The 20,278-nt window shown below is 39.6% G+C and overlaps 3 protein-coding genes across 4 annotated transcripts; 2 read left to right on the forward strand and 1 right to left on the reverse strand.

Moving 5' to 3' along the window:
* Window positions 1–7,327, reverse strand: LOC102237152 (inner ear-specific collagen-like). 2 transcript variants are annotated; one of them, XM_023336035.1, is made up of 6 exons: window positions 7,251–7,327; window positions 5,204–5,307; window positions 2,965–3,572; window positions 2,799–2,888; window positions 2,576–2,647; window positions 1–1,705 (listed from the first exon to the last, which is right to left on the reverse strand). In XM_023336035.1, the coding sequence occupies exons 3-6, from the start codon at window positions 3,413–3,415 to the stop codon at window positions 837–839; spliced, it is 1,482 nt and encodes a 493-aa protein (XP_023191803.1). In that variant the 5' UTR covers window positions 3,416–3,572; window positions 5,204–5,307; window positions 7,251–7,327; the 3' UTR covers window positions 1–836. The 2 variants fall into 2 exon arrangements, with proteins under 2 accessions (XP_023191803.1, XP_005796042.1); XM_005795985.3 differs by having other exon boundaries at window positions 2–1,705; window positions 2,965–3,416.
* Window positions 7,328–7,345: 18 nt separating this feature from the next.
* Window positions 7,346–15,225, forward strand: LOC102237409 (protein phosphatase 1L). Its single transcript, XM_005795986.2, has 4 exons — window positions 7,346–8,214; window positions 10,847–11,021; window positions 11,421–11,582; window positions 12,148–15,225. The coding sequence occupies exons 1-4, from the start codon at window positions 7,816–7,818 to the stop codon at window positions 12,501–12,503; spliced, it is 1,092 nt and encodes a 363-aa protein (XP_005796043.1). The 5' UTR covers window positions 7,346–7,815; the 3' UTR covers window positions 12,504–15,225.
* Window positions 15,226–17,993: 2,768 nt separating this feature from the next.
* LOC102237665 (ADP-ribosylation factor-like protein 14) lies at window positions 17,994–19,709 on the forward strand. Its single transcript, XM_005795987.2, has one exon. The coding sequence runs from the start codon at window positions 18,507–18,509 to the stop codon at window positions 19,044–19,046; it is 540 nt and encodes a 179-aa protein (XP_005796044.1). The 5' UTR covers window positions 17,994–18,506; the 3' UTR covers window positions 19,047–19,709.
* The last annotated feature ends 569 nt before the right edge of the window (window positions 19,710–20,278 follow it).

A 20,278-nucleotide genomic window follows, 5' to 3' on the forward strand; every position in this document is an offset into this window, starting at 1 on the left:
ACTCCATGCACACAATCAGTTGGCTTGACAGTAATCATGAGAAATTTGTCCTGATCATGTTAAATGTGATTAGTTACTAAGAGAATAAACCAGGATTATTAATATTCATATTTCCATTCTAATTATAGCAAGGTAATTCAACTTAACTATTATGAGTCAGACCAAGTCTTTGTGAATCAAGTAAAAAACCAAAAAAAGAAAGAAAAAGATTTTGAGTGTTTTCCATCCAGTTCTGTGACTGGTATCATGTTTAACGCTAATATTAACCTTCTCTGTTTGCAGACAGCTTCCTAATTTTCTAAGTTAATTTTCATTTTTTCGAGTGATTAGATTCAGATATTAAAATTACAGCCACATCGTGTTTTTAGTCTCTTTCTACAACCTGTTTGCCTGTCTTCTAATGCAAAACGCGACGTTAAGGTCCCCAGTAATGATTTTTTGCCAAATATGAGCATATTATGCCCTCTAGTGGTTACTTGGGGTAATTTAAGGTCTGAAGAATTGATGGGATTTTCTTACTGAAATCCCAAATCCTTCATGAAATTAGTACTGGCTCTCTTAATAAACAGAAATCCATACATAAGTGTTCTTTCAAGCAGAGTAATTTTAATGCAGTTCAACCAACAAAATTTGAAATAAAAAAATGATCCCCTCTCAGTGTCCTAGTGTAGTAAAACATGCAAAGTAATTGGTTTGATCAGAGTAACTCTTAAGACAAAAAAAAAGAATTTTAAGCTGCAACATTTTTACAGAAACATAAGCTGAGAGATAAGCCTCTACAAACCACAGTTGGAAAAGGAGCTAACGTAAGAAAGTTGTAAAGTTAGAAGTTGCACTCAAATCTTTTTCATAGCGCTTGTTTTTGTAGTTGAGTTTGGGTAAATCAGGAAGCCAGAGAAGGTGCTATCGTCCTCGCTGCTGGAGTAAACCCCGTTCCAGTCTCTCAGGGTCTCCAGCCACACCTGATCTCCCTCGCTGAGCTGCATCAGGACAAGGTTGGAAGCCTGGTCGATGTCCTGGCCGTAAAGGGAATCTCGTGTCCTCACTTTCCGCACCCCATTAACCACCAAGGCAACCCGCAGGGGCCGGTTGCGCACAGTGATGTGATAAGTGAGTAAGTAGACTCCCGAGTGTGTGACGTTGAACTTGTTGAGTGCCGGGTCCCAGTGACCCTCCTCATTGTAATAGACCTTATCAAACTTCACAGGCAGTCCGGGTGGAGGAAAGGACCGACTTGGGAACAAACCCACACTGAAAGCAGAACGAACCGGCTCCAAACTCTCACCTGGATCGCCTTTTGGGCCCCGAGGGCCCCGTACACCTTTAACTCCCCTCTCCCCCTTCATTCCTGCTACTCCCCTTGCACCTGGAGGCCCTCTTGCACCAGTGTCTCCCTTCTCTCCTGCTGGCCCCATTTCGCCTTTTGAACCATCACTGCCATTTGCTCCTTGAGGACCCATCTCACCTTTTGGACCAGGAGGCCCAGGATCACCAAGATCACCTTTCTGTCCTCTCTCACCAAGCAGACATTCTCCCAAACGTCCCTGTTCACCTTTCTGACCCTTTGTCCCAGCTGTCCCTGGAGGACCCATAGGTCCAATGGTGCCCATAGTTCCATTGTGACCAGGCTCTCCTTTTTCTCCTGCGTCTCCTTTCAGCCCATTGATTCCATTTTCACCTTTCTCTCCTTTGAAGCCCAAATCACCTACGGCATGTGAAGGGTTTATGTAAAAAAAAAAGGAGAGAAATTATAAAAGGTTTTGTATCATGAGATGCAGTTTAACCATTTAAAGGTATGTTTGTTCATTTTAATTTTAAATATTGTGGCATAAAAGTAGGGAACACATCAATGTTTTTCTCCAAAATGTATCTGTAATGGTGCTACTAACATGAAATTCACATCATGTCGACAAGAACCCGAGCTATCTACACACACACACATGATTCAGAAACCTTCACTGTATAAATGATGTGTAATACGTTATGATGATGAAATAGATCATAAACATTGAAGAAGAAGGTAATCCAAACAGGCCTACAGGAAAATTTATAGAAAATATCAAAAACCTTTCAACACAGCCCTGCTCTTTCAAACTAAATTCTGCCAGTCGTCCGACTTAAATCCATTTTTAAAAAAATCAATGGAAATACCTGAAAATCAGGGAGCATAGATGCCTTAATAACTTTTAAGATCTCCAGACAGTTTGTGTGAAAGATAGGATCACATTTACAACTGAGAAGTCAGTCTTGTAAACAAAGGTTATTCTAATCTTCTGATTTAACTTGCATAGTGCAAAATATGTGAAGTGGAAGAATAATGATACTGAGCTTTCCTAATCACCTATTAAAGTGCTAACTGTCTGTGTCATTCTTTTTTTTTTACTACATATAATTTACAGACATACTGTATGTGTTCATTTCTTTGTATATTTTATGTTTCTTGAATTTTTACTAACGTGATGCCAATTCCATGTCAGCAGCCTCCAAGGCATATATTAGAAATATATCTGCAGAGAAAAACATTGTCGTGTTTTGACAGGTGATCCAAATCGAGTTTTTGAAAGAAGCTACAAACCTTTTTCTCCAGGTTTCCCTGGGACTCCAGGGGAGCCCGGTAAACCGTTTGGCCCTTGATCTCCTTTTCCACCTGTGGTAGTTTTGGTGAAAAAAACAAAACAAACAAACAAAAAAAAAAACAAACAAACAAGAAAGCCAATGTCAAAAAGAGAACTTTTTGTGGCAAGCAGACAGCAAAAATAGAGCGTCAACAAGTATCTTTCTTTTCATTCTTGTTGAACCTTTCTCTCCGTTTAATCCACTGAGCCCAGGTAACCCAGCTGGTCCCGGAGAACCCGGGGGTCCAATTTCTCCCTTTTCTCCTGGTAACCCTAAAAATAAGAGGATAAATGACGTAAGTTTGGCCTCCAAAATTTTATTCTAAGGAAAACAAAGATCCAATCTTACCTGGAGGGCCCCTTTCCCCCGGTGACCCCTTTTCGCCAGTCGGACCTTCGGGACCTTTCTCTGGTGGACAGCACTCACAAACATTGAAGAAGCATTCATTGTAGTCAAATGTATAATTTCCAGGGGCATTTCCAGGGGGGAGGATTGCATCAGTGAGGTACTCAGTTGGGTAAGCCTCACTGTTGAAGATGTTGCTTTCTGTTGGGGACAGGGAGTATCCATCCGTCATAAACCCAGTTGTTTCTTCTGTGTGCAGGCTGCTGGAGGGAGATGGGTTTTTTGTAGCAATCTGTCCAGACCTTAATCCCCCACCGAAACCACTGGTCCCAGTTTGAGGAGGCTTGTTGGTGTTCTGAGGTTTGGGCCAGTGCGTGGTCCTGCCACCAGACGTGAGCGTAATAATGAAGGCCATAAAGACGGTGGTCACCAGGATGAGATCAGCGGATGGCATGCTGAATGATCAGGTGGAAGTTAGAAGATGGGTTACTGGTTGTTTATTTCAAAGATTCGCAAAACAAAAATGGCTGTTTTCAGAAGAGCAGCATCGTTTTCGAAAGCCAGTCAAAAAGTCATTTCTGTTGACGATGTAGGTAGAGGTGGAGTTGAATCTTCTCGTTCAAATGAAAAACAACATTCAAAATTTCAAAATGGGCTTTGAATAGCTGCATCCCATGCAGTTTATTTTGACTCATTTTGACAACATGTGTAAATTTTCCAAAGGTTCCAATTTTCCTTATTGTTCCAAACCGTTACTCTTGGCATAAATGGACAATGCAATACAAAAATTCACATCTTGTCATACTTGAGCTAATGATGTCAAAGTACTGCAGTATGATGTAGCAGGTTAGTCAAACACAAAATAGGACAAAATTGTGAAGTGGAAGAATAATGATAGAGGGCTTTCCTATTTTGATTTTTGTAAATTAATCTCTGGTCTGTATTGTGTTCTTGTGTGTGCTTCTGAACTGACCCTAAGTCTGGACTTTAACTGGACTATCATAACATAGCAATCTGATTTGATCTAAGCCATTTATTGTAGCCTGCTGTAGGGTTTTTGTCTTGGTAGAAAGCTAACAAACAACCAAGACTCGAAGCTGTGGCAGCTTCTCTCAAGTTTTCTACGGTAAAGTACCTGTGTTTATTTCCATCCAACTTTCAATAAACTCTTACCCGTTCATCTTTCCCTGCTGAAGAAACATAATGCTGCCACCACCATGTGGTAAGCACCTTTTTCTCCACATATTTTTATGTCCCCTGCACTCATGAAATTTGAATAGAGTATTTATTTTTTCTTTTGAAGCAAAACCACAAAGATTTCAGGTGACCTTCAGCATGCAGATCTTAAAAACTTGAAAAAGATTTAGAAAGCATGTGATAAAATCCCAAAGACCAGCAACCACTGTCAAATTCCAAGGTCACTCCAATGAACACGGACATTAGAAACCGTCATGCAATTTTAACTTCCGTTCTCCTTTCAGGTTACAGACGCACTTTGGCAAAAGCCTGCCAGTCAACACGGTGCTGTTGTTTCTACAATTGTATTGTGGAACTGAAATAAAAAAAGACAGAAGTCCTATATTGAACAGAAACTCTGAAATTCTCTGTGCAGCAGCCATTTCAGTTCAAAGTAAAACAGCAGTCTGCTTTTAATGAAATGGGGAATGGTTGAGGCGTTTGTCAGTAACAGATACAACAGCAAGAGTTTGTGATAGAATGTGGGTGCACTGATGTCACTAACCTGGAAGATTACCTTTGCAGGAAACACTATTGATACATTAAAATTTCACAAGTAATATTCCATATGTAATATTTTCTGTCTGTTTGTGTATTTGTCACAAAAAACATGCTTTACAAACTTTTATCATGCAAAGCAATTTGAATTGCCTTATTGCTGATACAAATACAAATAAACTACACTTGACATGACAAAAAGGAAACATTTTCCCAATCAAGAAGTGTAAATAACGGGAAATGTAGTTCATAACGTGTTAAAGATTTATAGCTCAAAACTTTCTTAAGTATATTGCTGATATCAAAATGTGTAATTCTTCATATTTTCTAACCACAGTGCCATTTCAGCTAGGAATCTGAATAGCCCTCTCCTTTCAACATCTGTGTTGGAAAATAACAATATTTTAAAGTGATAAATGCAAGATTATTTTAAAGTTTAATTTCAAGATTTTTCTGGAAATAAGCTCTGTAGCAAGGAAAAGCATCCAGAAGCAAAATATATATTTACCTGGTTATGTAGACTGTGATGATTCTTCACTCCATCCCAACCAAGCAGGTACTCGTGGTGTATACAGCCCCCCTTTTATTGCTCACGTAGCCTAACTTCGGCACCTTCACACCAATAAAAGAACAAAACACAGAGGGTTATCAAATCGTAGGTGGGCTGGACTGGACAGATTATGTGACTCTTGGATGGATACGAAACAAAGCAGGTTGTGTACAAAGAAGGACTTTCTTCTTTGCAAATGGGATATGAATACTGTCCCCCAAGACTACATCAACTATTAAAGAGTTATTTATGCACATTTGCTTTTCTGAAAACAGGAAGACATGCAATTTTACAAAAGGTTCTGTTAGCATTACGCATTTTGTTTAGCTGTACAAGTTCAAACACAGTTCGCAGGAAAAGGCATTTCATAACAAACTAAGTGTACAGGGTAGTGATCACACCGTCTGGCAGTTCTTCAAAGCAGATCAATGGATCACTGTACACCCTGTGGGAGGAGGATCAATGTCTTGAAACAGGTGGCAAGGAAACCCTGAGCCAACCATTTACTTCCTTGATCAAGCACACCTAAAGATCAGCCCAGAAAACCAGAGAAGCATAATGGAAATTTAACACTGATTAACTGATCTCAGTGTGTCAGAATATCTGACATTAATGTCAAGCTTCTACACTCAAATCTCTTCAAACGCCTTTTGAGGTTTGCTCTTTCCATCAATGTGCTATTCAGCTTCTATGCAAATCTAAAACAGATTTAAGGTTAAGATTTACCCCTAAGTATTAGCTATACTCAAGCTTAGTTAGACTGAATGGATCTTTGGTCTTGGTGCTATTTCCTAGACACTGGACTTTGGCTGGTCCATTCAAATGTGGGAACAAGGCAATAATGAAATCTTAGGTATTTCATTATTGCCCTGACAAGCTGAAAGAACGTTGTTTATTTTTCTGTCTATGCTGCATGAGTTTAATCTTGGCTGCAATCTGACTGAATGTTAGAGCATGGAGGTTATGGGCAAGTTTATGCTTGAAAACCTTGAAACTGGAATTTCTGATTCCTCAAACATTGCACTATGAAAGCCATTGCCAAATAAGTAAAGGCATTTAGAGTCCCCATGTCATAATATCCTTCATTTCTGCAGCAGGAATTCTGAGAAGTGGTATAGATTCCAACCTTCTTTTCAATATGTTGAACAAATCAAATGTAAGTTGAAATTCCCATGCATATAACAAATCTGTGCAGAGCACCAAAAGCAGCTTTAGCTAAATCTGTCTCTGCCATATGAGATATGCTTCCCTTTAATGGCCCAATTATTTGTATGTTAGGCACATTGTATTTAATTAAAAAAAACAAAACTGTTGGTTCTCGGGGACATAAGAAATAAAAGCTTGTTGTGACATTTATGGCATGCAGTTTTTGGTGCATGTTGTTTTTCTTGTTAAAACAGTGAATGACATAGCTACAAGTAGCAAAAAATTAATTAAGTTAAAATAAGTTTATTTTAACCCACTGTAGTAACTTATAACCAATACTGTAAACAATGTGTCTATGGACCCCTAATAGTGTAATTCTCATAGATATGTTTTTTTTTTACATATTATTTTATGTACTGTATATATATATATATATATATATATATATATATATATATATATATATATATATATATATATATATATATATATATATATATAATACTCTTTAACCAATTTAGAGTATTATGTGAAATATGGCGTTTTTTTTCTGTAGTGAGAATTATAACTGTTCTGTCTCATTAACAAATTCAGTTGCTCATTGTAGCGAACGGTAAATACATGCTATGATATATAGCGGAATATTTTAGATGAGTTGTGGTTGGTTCTGATGTCTAACTTGCGGGATGACGTTACAGTATTTTAAAGCCGTGGTGTGTGCTATTTGTCCAGTGTTGCGCTCGAGTACGCAGCTGCGCACACTTGTCAGCGGACTTTAGGGTCACTTTGTTCATTGTAGAAACCCCTTCCGCTTTGTCTTTTCAGAATAAAGGCTTCTCTGTGCAAGCTTCGTCCACACCTTATTGTTTCTCTGTCGCGTGTTTAGCTTTATTAAGACAAGCAATCCACTTCCGGCTGCGTCCCCGTCGTCTCCCGTTTCTTGTGACAATTCTCAAGAAATGAGGCGTGTAGTGTGAAAAAAAAATCATACTAATACGGAGGCTAAATACACGTTTAAGAAAAGGGGTCAAAGGCGGGAAAAGAGGACACCTCCAAGTCACAGCACTGAGACTCTAACGTCGCTCTCCGATGTGCGTCTGACCCAAAAACTCGGCCATTGAGCGATGGGATGTGGGAGATCTGCTCAGCTCCCTTGCAGCTGTTCAGGGGGCCGAGGATAAGACCAAGACATCGGTCAGAGTCACCGGCAGTGTGGCCTGTTGGTTCTCCGCCCGATTAGTGCGCGAATGCGCTTGGGAGTCGCTGGACAAACCAGCCCACGGAGGAGCTTTTTCAGAGCCTAAATTCCGTTTTTGTCCGTCATTGTGATAGCAAATCGATCTCTTCACAGCTCCTCGAAGCGGATGGAGTGAACCGTGCCAAAAGAGGAGGGGGGTAGTCAGACTGCAGCTCGGTTGCGTGTGATGATAGGAGACACAATGACGCTCCTGTCTCTTTTGGGTCGGATCATGCGCTATTTTCTTCTCAGGCCGGAGACGTTGTTCCTTCTGTGCATCAGTCTGGCGCTGTGGAGCTACTTCTTTCACACCGACGAGGTGAAAACCATCGTCAAGTCCAGCCGGGACGCCGTGAAGATGGTGAAGGGGAAAGTGGCGGAGATGATGCAGAACGACCGCTTCGGAGGCCTCAGCGTCCTGGATGCGGAGTTCTCCAAGACGTGGGCGTTCAAGAACAACAACGTAGCCGTGTACTCCATACAGGGCAGGAGGGATCACATGGAGGACCGGTTCGAGGTGCTCACCGACATCACCAACAAGAGCCACCCGTCTATATTCGGGATATTCGACGGTCACGGGGGAGAGGTACCGTATGGCAGCCCCGTTTCACTACAGCTGCTGCATCGAGTTTAGATGCGGTGGATGTTGCGTTTGTTTCCAGTTTAAAATCGATCTGAATCAATGAAGACAAATGTGACCAAACCCTATAGTTTCTGCCAGGGAAAACTACACTTTTCATGCGAGGAGGGAAACTTTTCCTCATGTAAGGGGGAAAAATTATGAATTATAAAGTTTTAACCAAAAATAATTTGCTTTGACTATTTGGATTTTCATAAACTTTTCAAACTAAACAGTCATTTTTTTTTCACTTTTTTTATTCCTTGTTTGTATTTTCTTGCATTAACGCCCTAACAATGGCTGTGCCTCTCAGGGAGTTGACTTGAGGGTTGTAACAATGAGCTTTGTGTGCTGTGTGTGTGTGTGTGTGTGTGTGTGTGTGTGTGTGTGTGTGTGTGTGTGTGTGTGTGTGGGTGTGTGGGTGTGTGTGTGTGTGTGTGCTTTTTGTCCCTCAATTCACTCCCTCCACTGTCAAGGGTCAGTATTTTCTCATGCTGTGCCTGAAGACTCCTGGTTTCAGACGCCATCTGTCACTGAGAGTGTGTAGTTTGAGACTTCTCTGAACAATGAATCCTATGAGTGTATGGGATTTTGATATTTCTGGAAAAAAAATAACTCAAGAAAAAATGTACTGTTGTTAGTGTTATTTCAGTGACAAAATTTAGTGCTATTTTTCCTTAGACAAACCAGAGGAACTGCTGATGTCAAGCTCAAAGTTTCCATTTCTGGTCACTGGCCAATTGCTTACATGTTTAAAAGAAAAAAAACTTTACTTTTAATGGCTATTTAAGTTTAAATCTTGGAAAATTAGCACTTTTATGGTCTTTTGTCTGGTTTATAAGAAATGTCAGATGCGCCCGTCCTACATGCTGTGGCAACAGACACAGTGTAGTTGGTATTTGCTCATTTGGACTTCTTTATTTTATTCCAATAAACTAATATTTGTTGTTCTTGTCAGTCTGATAAGAACAACATCCGCACCCCCTCAATGGCATTATCTCACAGCACCGGCTATTGTTTTATGTCAAGTTACTTTTTGTTGTTTAATGTACATTAGACAACAAATGCATATAGTTGTTTACCCATTTTTCCATATATTTTTCCACTCATCTCCTCTTAAGCGTCAAGACAGTTTCCTGCTTTGGAATCAGTTGTGAATGCATAGAAACTATATTGAACGAAGTGATGCTCCTGCAGAGCCATATGAGGAGAAATAGATCAGTGTGTTGTGTCCCTGAAAACACAAAGAAAAATTTTAGACACGTCTGTGTTTTCCCCTCCCTGCTGTATTCATTGAATCATGAGTTGTGCCCCTGAAAATGAAAGTCAGCACTAGCTGCTGCTGCTTTCAAAGCTTGATTTACAGAACTGATGTTGTGGAAACACACACACACACACACACACACACACATTTACAACTTTGCTCTATCAAATTCAAGTTTATAGCCATAGGCTGAGAGAGGAGCAAAGCCATTTTGATATAACAGTGATGTCAGCAAGAAACCCAGGCTACACATCAGTCCACTTTTAATACCACGGCTCCCATATTTTACATTCACTAATTAAATGCACCAGCAGTAAAATCTTTTGGCTATTAAAAAGGTTTGCAACTGCATTAATCCTGCCGTTTTTTTGCCGTTTGCTGCAAATGGAAAACTGCACTTAAAGCTCTTTTCCTCATCCAGTCTCAAAGAGTACCACTCTATCCAATTAAATAATGCGCAAGTACTCTTTCAGCAGAGCGGGAGGTGAGGGGAGGGGCAGAAAAGTGACGGTGTTTCTCCCATGTTAAGTAGGATTTAGTTTTTATCTACAATTTCATAATCTCGGGCTAATACCTCTCCTCTGGTTCACACACCTTTGCTGCAGCGGATTTGCAATTTCACATTCTGCAGGATGACAAACTGACCAAAAAAACTGAAGAGAGGGTGTTGCGATCGTTAGCACTGTAACTTCGCTGCAGCATTGTGGCTGTCTTTGTGCTGCGCGCAGTCAAGTCACTGCCAAGAGAAGCTTCACTGCTGAAAATAGAAATTCAAAGAAAACTTTGCATGAAAGGTCATATTTGCTGGAAACTGTTTAAGCACATCGCTACATCAGAAAGCAACACCATGAATAATGTGAAATTATTTTAATTATCCGTTTTTAAGGTGTAAGAAACATGGACTCTATAAAGAAAGGAATTCAGATGGTTAATTGTACTTTTTGGTCTAAAGAAAATTTTAGCAGGAAAACCGAGGGAAGAAGCAAGTAAGTAGATGTTTGTGAAGGATGAGGAGGCTGTTCAATGATTCAGCTCAGACTAGCTGCCTGCTCAATGCAGCTTAATGGCATACGGAAAAATTATTCAAAAGACTCATAGAAAAACATGTCAGATCAGCTTATAATAAAGTTCTAATAAAATCTGGCAAAATCCAGTCAAAGTAAAGCAAACCTTGTTCTCTTTGTGCAAATTTCCATCACATTCATGGCATTTCTGAGCTCACCGACGGCATCCACGCAAAGCACAACTCTGCTCTGTGCCTCCACTTTCTTGTCGTATCTCTCTAATCGCCACTGTGGGTCTGTTTGTGTTCCTTTGGCTTCCTGTCTGCCGCAGGCTGCAGCTGATTATGCCAAGGCCCACCTGCCTGAGTCTCTGAGGCAGCAGCTGCAGGCCTTGGAGAGGGAGAAGAGGGAGAGCGCTGTCTCTTACGCCAGCATTCTTGAGCAGCGCATCCTGACTGTGGATCGGGAGATGCTGGACAAGCTCTCCGCCAACCATGATGAAGCAGGTCGAGAGGGGGAGGCGGGCGGCCAGAGGGAGGGGGATAAATTAACGTGAACCGCAGCAGCCCAATGAAGGGAGAAACTGTGATAAACTATAATCAACTTTTGGCGCAATAATTTATGTCACATACTCTCAATGTGATCTAGAACAATCTCTGATAAAAAAAAATAAAAAGAATCTGTTCTACATCATCCTAAACTTACCCTGTAGGGGAAGTTTCGTGAAAAGATGCAAATACACTTTTTGTGAAAAGAAAATACAACATTTACTCTTAGCAACAATATTTTTCAATTATGTAGTAATTAAAACAAGATATTGAGTAAATTTTAAATATTTGAATTTTTTATGATGGGATTTTAAACATGTTCTGGTTTCTGTTGTTCCCTTCGAACTTCTCATTCAGGTACAACATGCCTGATGGCTCTGTTGTCAGACAGAGAGCTCACTGTGGCCAACGTCGGAGACTCTCGTGGAGTGTTGTGTGACAAAGACGGGAATGCCGTTGCGCTGTCGCACGACCACAAGCCATATCAGCTGAAAGAGCGCAAGAGGATCAAGAGAGCAGGTAGATGCTGAGGCAGTACTGCAGTGCATCCAACATAATCTACTGCAACACCCTTCGCTGTGACTTTAGTGTTCTTTGTTGCCATCTATAGGGGAAATCCAAAATAGCATTCTGTTAAAATATACTGCATCAGGAAAAAAAAATAAAAAAATCTACACACTGATATCTCTGCAAATTCTGCATATTGACTATGTGATACACTGCTGGCTTCTATATTTCTATTCAAGTCTTTTCCATTTTTTTTCTAATTTATTAGGTTGTTTAGGAATCTCTATGGTAAATCTGTAAAATAGTTCAGGTTTTTTTTAACAACGTTTGCCCACTTTAACCCAAGTCTAGATATCAGTTTACCCCATTTTACCTCACTAGACTTGTTTTTACAAAGTACTTAAACTTTTGCTCAAATGGTATTTCTTTATTATTATTTTCATTTGTTGCAAAACAGCTATACCATATAAGCCTTTTAGTGGTCATAATCACAACATAACAATTTGTTTTAATAGCTTTTTTATAACAGAAGTAGACATTTTTTCTGAAATAACTTTGTATTAATGTTTACTTGCAGGAGGCTTCATCAGTTTTAATGGATCCTGGCGAGTTCAGGGAATCCTGGCCATGTCTCGCTCCTTGGGGGACTACCCTCTCAAGAACCTCAACGTGGTCATTCCCGACCCAGATATAATGACCTTTGACCTGGACAAACTACAGCCTGAGTTTATGATCCTAGCATCTGACGGTCTTTGGGACGCCTTCAGTAATGAGGAGGCAGTGCGCTTCGTCCGCGAGCGCCTGGACGAGCCTCACTTCGGTGCCAAGAGCATCGTCCTCCAGTCGTTCTACCGCGGTTGCCCCGACAACATCACAGTCATGGTGGTAAAGTTTAAAAGTGGAGCTGGGGGCAGTAGCAAGGCCGGTGTGTAGGTCTGGGGAGCTCACACTGTGATCAGAAGGATTTTTTTTACCCCTCGTCTGGATGCAGCAGGAAGGTTACAGGAAAGCTGAGGTGTGTACTTATAACAAGTCGGCACATAAATTTCCTCATGTAAAAACAAAGCTATGTTTTTCAATTGTCAATTTATTCAGAAAAGGACATTTAAACATACTGTAACTAACCTTTGTATGATTGATCAATTCTTGGAAAAAAGACAAAATATAAGTGCATAGTAAGTACAGAACTACTACAGACACAGGGGATTTTCTCTTAACCAGCACATACCAGACTGTGACTGCTTTACTTCTGTTTACTATAAATTGCACACGGACAGTACAACTCCACTGGAAGCTTTTTACGGGATGCTTTAAGGAAAAACTGTGTTACTATAGGAAGGTGCTAAAGCTGTAAATGCAAAACCACAGGCTTGTGGTAATATGATGTTGCTCTGAATTGTATGTATCTAATCTTTCTTATTGAACAGAAGCAGTTTGTCATATTAAACAACAAGGCTGCAGAAGATCCAATATACTTAATTAACTTGAAGCATTGCTGTGCACAGATCTAACCTTTGAGTGTACAAAACTTACCCCCTGCATACTTGAATGGTTCCTGTTTAGTGTTGACAGTCTCGCCCTTAGCATGCATTCAGCATTAATGCATGCTGAACTGCATGGATTCTATAAATAAGCTGTCGACACGACCAGTAGGGCGGCAGACAACACAGTGCTCCTGCTGTGACTTTGGAGGTCCTTTACTCATCGAGCTCTTAAGAAGCACATGTTTCTACATCTGTAAGCTGTCTTCCAAAAAGTAGTCAAAAGCAAGTGTAAATGATAAAAGGGAAGCCTCTTTATTGCAAATTCTGAAATGAAAAATTAAATAGCTAATTGTTTTTTTTTTCAAACAAAATAGAATTTGCAGTTGATTATTTTTAATAATCTTAGGGTTTTTTTTATCCTTATGTGTAATCTAAGATTTCACCAAATCCATACAACAATCATACTATTGTTTGTTGGGTTTGTGTTACAAAGTCATATGAAGACACACAAACAAATAACGCGCCGGCATCACCTTCCTGCATCTGAATGTCTGAATGGAAAAGACAAATCCTGATCTTCAGGTAAACCATCAATTTTCCACATATATCATAACATTCTGTGGCACTACAGACTTTCAGCTTTGAGATGCTGTGGAATTATTGCAGCAATGACCTTATAAGAACATTTCAACCTTCAATATGCAGACACTCTATCTAGGCTGAAGAAGATTTGATTACCTCAGCTGAGTGCTTCAAGTGACTCCAGCTGCTCTAATTGTTTCGGCTAATAATCATTTGACCACTTTATGACACTTGTGGTCCCTAAAGCGAAGTGTGCTTCCATTCTCAGGGAGTCAAGAAAAACTGAATTTAAAAGGAAACAGTGATTATACAAAGTGGGGCTGCCTCAAACCACACACACACACACCCACACCCACACACACACACACAAACACACACACACACACAGCCCTCCCACACATAGTACATAGGTGTAACACATCCTGATTTTTTACAAAATACACTACATTTCTATCTGTTCAGACCCATGTCAAATGCATTCTTTAGATACACGTACATTCAAGGCTGGATAAATAACAGCATGGCATAAGTTCTTGATGATCCTGACTGTTAGTTTTGTCACAGCAAAAAAAAATAAATAAAAAAATTAAAACGTTGGTTGTTTTGTGTCAGCTGATGCACATTTGGGCTGTTGTTTTTCGCTAATGTTTGTTACTGATTTTCCTGGAAGTGATCGCTAAATAGCCTTTGCAAAGCTGAGATCATCGATGTAAATGGGTTTTTTTTTCTGTGAACAGGCTTTGATGGAGTTGTTTAAAAGGTTTCCATCAATTTTCTTTCTCCTTTTCCTTTGCAGAATGACCCCTACTGAAATCTAATTTCACAAAAATAACTTCTTTTTTTTTTCCCCCATTTGGATTGTTTTAACTCTTTCAAGTCTGCAGAAGGTGGGCGGCACTCAAAGAGAAATTATGGCCAGAATGCCTAGTTCATTTGTTAAACATGCACATAAAAGCTGGGAAAACAAAGTAGTTTTTCAGAGTGCTCACAATTTTTAATGGTTGTTTGGACATATCAGCCAATAGTAACAGTACCCTTAGTAATATTAAAAGGTTTTTATGTTTGTAAAACCTGATTCAGTATCTGAAATCTACATCTTTTCAATGTTTTCACCATCTGCAGCATCGCAATGTTAATGAACAAAGTACTGTACTTAAAGTGTTTGTCATAGCGCGCTGTTTTTGACCAGATGAGCACACAAGACTTTGGGTGGTGAAACAAATGAGATGATGATTCATCGTGAACTCCTTGCCTATAAAGGGAAGGCTGCTGGTAATGAAGCGGATATACTCTCAAAGCAATACAGCTGACTTCACGGGCAGCAGCGACATGTCAGAGAAAGTTCCAGTAAGCCACACTTGATTTGCTACTGCTTTCAATTCCTACTATTACCACTGTAGACCATGACTATGTTATCATCTGAGAGCAACCATAAAAACTTTTTTTTTTTTATTAAACAGGTGGTTACCTGATGCCTTATTTATTGAGTTTTTGGATGTCTCTGGCAGATCGACAAGATCTGCATACTGTATGTTTAATCTCTGTCCTGTACCTCAGTAGAAGTTTACAATAAAAACATTTTACTCTGAGAAGTTTGAGTTCTGAGTATTTAAACCATGCTAATTCATATAAAATATTCATCTTTTAGCAATTCTATAATACCAGAAGCCAGAAAAATAATTTCTAGAACTTTACATATCGATGTTAGTATAAGTGTTTTTATCTCGCACGTGGCAAGATAAAAGCATGTGTAAGATAACAGGTATTTAGAACCTGTTAGTTCTAAATATTTTGCTCAAGAGCACAGAACATGAAAACATAAGCAGTTGTCATCACATAAAGGCATCCTGTTGTGCTTTTTTCATCACCTGTTCTGGAATTTGAATAAGCTGTGTGCTCATAACAAGGACGCTGTGTCTAAATAAACACATTGTTGTAAATCAGTCAGTTTACTGTGGCTACTACATGAGTCACTACTGGTGAGCTAAAGCTGGGAAACACATGATCTTGTCGGACCGCACCAGCTATGCTCCCGTCAGGCCAGAAATAGCTTCTTCTCAATGTCATCCCTGCAAGTTAACTCGCCCTGAAAGGGAGAGTACACAACTCCTTATTCCTCTTCAAGCACCTCACTAAGTTTTGTAAAGGGGGCCCAAATGGGAAGACAGCGCTAACAATCTTAGAGTGACGCATCAAAAGAAGCAAACTCAAAAAAGAAGAAAATGGAATGTTCAAAGTTGTAGTTTTTGTGTAAATGAAATTATGCACACCGTAAAATATTCCATTTTAATTCCAGGTTGATCGGTAGCAAAACACAGAACAATTTAAAGGAGGTGAATACTTTCGCAGGTCACTGTACCATGAAAAAAAACCCCAAAAAACTGGAACAAGCCTTTTTATATTTATAGGCGTGGACATTGTCCCCCCTGGTGGCACCTCTGACTCAAGGTCGGAGACGGCGTGCAGCAGGTGGACTGCCTTAATATAGCTTGAACATGAGCTTATTGCACTGCCCACGCCCCCACATTGGTGTCTTAACAGCCCTATAAGCAAATGTGCCACACTTCAGTGTTACCGGAACACTTTACTTTGCCGTGTGTACTTAGCAAATATAAGCGAAAGAACAGAAGGGTATTTACTACAGAGGAAAAGAAAGAATAACATTTACTTCATTTTGGGAGCTGTCAGTAAGTCACTTGAGTTTTCAACCAGCATGGGACAACACGAATCCAAATCCTCTGTTGAAGCCCGCGTTATTTTCCACCGCTGTTGTCCAGAAGACATGAGCCTGAAAATGGATCCTACTCCATCCTCTGTTGTCCACATTCAGAGGAAGGTGCCCTCTCCGGTTAGATGCCTACATCATTCTGCCCAGACCATGGAAAAATCTTCAGCCCACTCCTGGCCTCTGAGTCGTTGTGACACAGAGGGACTGGTGTATGTGATGGATAACCCAACTGGTGGCGTCTGGGTGAAACCGAGGGAAAAATGGACCCGATCCTGATGGGAAGAAAGTTCGATCAATGGAATGCCATGGATTTTACTGGAAGAATCAGTCGAGATGTGACTGAATACCTTTCTGTTCAGGTTCCTTTCATTTGGGTTCCCTAAGGCTGATGTTCAGCTACTCTGCAGCTTGTGGAGCGGGGCGAGCGTAAAGGCCTGTTAGTCTCTGGGGAGCAGGTTGTGCACCGATCACTGCAGTGATTTAAGTGTTACTGTGGGTTACGCTGAGCAAGCAGAAGCCTGCATTTACAAAGTCAGTGTTACATGTGTACTGCCATGTGTTGGTCATTTATTGGGCATTGATCCATTGGATTTTGCCATGGATACAATCGTTTGAGTAAAATATACTTTATTATTTTAAAAAGAAGTCCAAACAAAACAAGAAGTCAAGTCGGATAAAGTGCTTGAACCACTTTCATTGGAATGTGTATCAGTAGAACCTTCTAAAGTCTGACCTAAGCTTTATTTATTTTTCTCTCCTTTTTATTTATTTATATTCATTGCTAGAGCACTGAAAAGAAAAAAAAATGCAATCGATTTGTATTTATTATGTTTTGATATTTTAGTTTGAATGTAAAACCTTGAGAATTAGAACTGATGCATTTTTTTTTAAAGTCAGACCACATTTCTTTTCACTTTAATTATTATTTGTGCTTTTTAAAATTATTTATTTCTTACTGAAAGATGTGGTGTGTCTGACCCCAGTGTTTACATTGAACATTTTAGCCTCTGTTGTTTTGAGTACACAGACTCCCTGAATAACATTTTCCACACTTCATTGAAGTTTAGCTGCCTAATGCAACTTGATTTATACTTAAGCAGGGGAAGGCGTAAAGATTTATAGTCTTGTATTATGATGGTCAAATATTGCTTATATTTAAAATATTTTATGATTAATTGGATTTGTCATTAAAACATTGAGTGGATTTTTAAATTTTTAAAAAATGGAAATTTATTGTCACAGTCACATGTTGACTATAGTACTTTCTGACACTTGGAGGAGCAGAGATATGTTTGTTTACCCCAAAGGGCTGTTTGACATGTCTGCACACCAACAGTGCTAGAATTGCTGAAATTAGCATCATATTTACTGATTCCAATTCGGTTATAAATAAAAAGAATTTTGTTCTCTTTTGATGGAATCTGGTGATTTTTTTTTTGTTTTATTTATTTTTTTACTTTTGTGGTTTCAAATACACTTTAACTGCTCAGAGTTGAAGTATATTGTTCTGTATGCATACATTTTCTAAAACCTACTTTAAAGTGAATAAAATCCTTATTGATTTTGTTGTGAGAAAAGGGAAAGTTCAGTTGCTTGTTTTGGTGTTTCGATCACAATAGATACAGAAAAGTATAAAAGCCATCATATTTAGGGCGCTCAAACTTGAATTATTACAGACTGTTCAAAACACAGTTTCGATTTGTGATGTTCAAAAAGTAATATTCTGCTTTTAGGACCACAAAGAGGATGGCAGGGTGCCATTTATTCAACAACCGTCACTACCTGTTAAACAAATACCTAATCACCCATTAATGTTCCCATAAAAATATGCTGTCTAAATACATAGACCTATATATTTTTTGAGTCATATGTTTAGCAGCATGTAAGCTAAATGGTTTAAGAAATATTGTCAAGAATGAAACTATTTCTGGTTGGTGGAAACATCGTTCGACTATAAATGAAGGATAGGTCGAAACTTTGCCCCTTTTTCCGCGACTTGTCAGTGTACAGTGAATCATAATCAGCACCGAGATAATAGCTTATCTATTAAACTCCGGGCAACGCATTGTGCAAACAGTACACCAGGCCGGTCATGCAGCTGCGCCTCACACCATTAAAGCGTCTGTGTGAATTCACGCCGCCATGGGTCACCCGATCTCCAAACAACCACAGGTTCAAGTCCTTCTTCTGGGCCTGGACAATGCTGGAAAATCCACTCTTCTCTACAAAATGAAACACAACGTTGGCGTCTCCACCGTCCCGACGATCGGCTTTAACGTGGAGATGTTGGACGCCAGAAAAAACAGGAAGCACATCTCCGTGACCGTGTGGGACGTCGGTGGTCAGGGGAAGATGCGCGAACACTGGCAGGACTATTACCAAAACGCGGCAGCCGTCGTGTTTGTGGTGGACGCCTCGGACTTTGGGCGCATGGATGAGGCGCGCAGCGAGATGAAGAAGGCGCTGCGCAGCGACCATCTGCGGGGCTGCCCGGTCATTCTGCTCGCCAACAAGCAGGACGTGAGCGGTGCGCTGACCGTCACCGAGATGAAGGATAAGTTCAACATGAGGGAGATGTGCGTGGGTCGGGACTGGCTCGTTCAGCCTTGCTCCGCTTCGACGGGTTTCGGAGTCGAGGAGGCTTTTAGGCGAGTGGTTCAAATGGTCAGACTCCCCCCTTAGCCTGGAGCTGTCAAAGACAATATCAATAAGCTTATTATGTAAGACTCTTCTAACTTATTTGCGCCAACAGCGAACTTAGCAGTCATATTATGCAAATAATTGTTCTGTGGAGTTCACAGAACAATACATGTCGTAATAAGTTACTTTTTAAGCATACTGCATTTCCAGTCATGTTTCAAAGTGGTTCGATTATAATGAAATAAATTACTTTGTTTTGATTATGCAACTTCTCCTAGACGTTTACATTGGTATTCAACAGAAGACAGAAGTGGACGGACATCGTCAGCATGTCCACCTTGCTGGTTCTGGATGCTCCTTAAACAGCCCCTTTGAAATATGAATACACAAAGTACATTCATTGTTCAATGGACATTTTTGAAAACGGTCATTCCGAGTGTATGAAGTGCAAAAGAAAACTTTTGGGTCTTCGACATCTGATGCTTGGGAAAATCTTGCACTAACCGCATCGGCAAAAATATTTCGGATTAATTTAAAGTTGTGGTGGCTGAGCCTGTGTGAAAGTGTTTCTAGACGTTTATTAATTTACCACTCTGTTGTGAAATCTTATTGAACTGTGCTGCTGCTATCTTGCCCAGGTTTGTAAACAAGATCTGTTATCTCAATAGGGCAAATCAGGTTAAATTAAAAAAATAAGTCATTTTCTTTTGTGTCCAGTTTATTAGAAATATGTTTATTGCTACAATATTTAAACATTCTTTTACTGAAAGGAGAAACCTAACCTGGTTTTGTATTATTTTACTATAGAAAGAGATAGAAGGGCAAAATGATAGAGCGTTGTTTAAATGTAACTAACTTAGTTGAGTAAACATAAAAAATAAGTAAGAATCTGTTTGAAACTTCTTACTCTATTGCAATGTTTTGAAGATATTACATAATTTATGCTCAGAAATAATGATTAAAATATATTGTAAATGTTATTAATTTTTAAAACAGTGTATGGAAATTAAATCATCTTCAAAGAGACAACCATAGTACTGAAATATTGTTGTAGCACCAACTATTTCTAGCTTGAGCTGGTATTAATCGTTGTTCAATAACGCAATATCAAGAATTATATTATTTAAACTTCAAAAGAACAACAGACGTGTGTTCCTTCTTACCCTTCTGGAAATTTTCCCAAAAAAGCCACGGGGAGAAATATTAACATTTGTCAACTGATTTTACTTTGATCAGTAATCAAGAAAAAATGATGTCATAACATTGGTCAAACA

Source organism: Xiphophorus maculatus, chromosome 6 (assembly GCF_002775205.1).
Source record: "Xiphophorus maculatus strain JP 163 A chromosome 6, X_maculatus-5.0-male, whole genome shotgun sequence".
Classification (NCBI taxonomy): domain Eukaryota; kingdom Metazoa; phylum Chordata; class Actinopteri; order Cyprinodontiformes; family Poeciliidae; genus Xiphophorus; species Xiphophorus maculatus.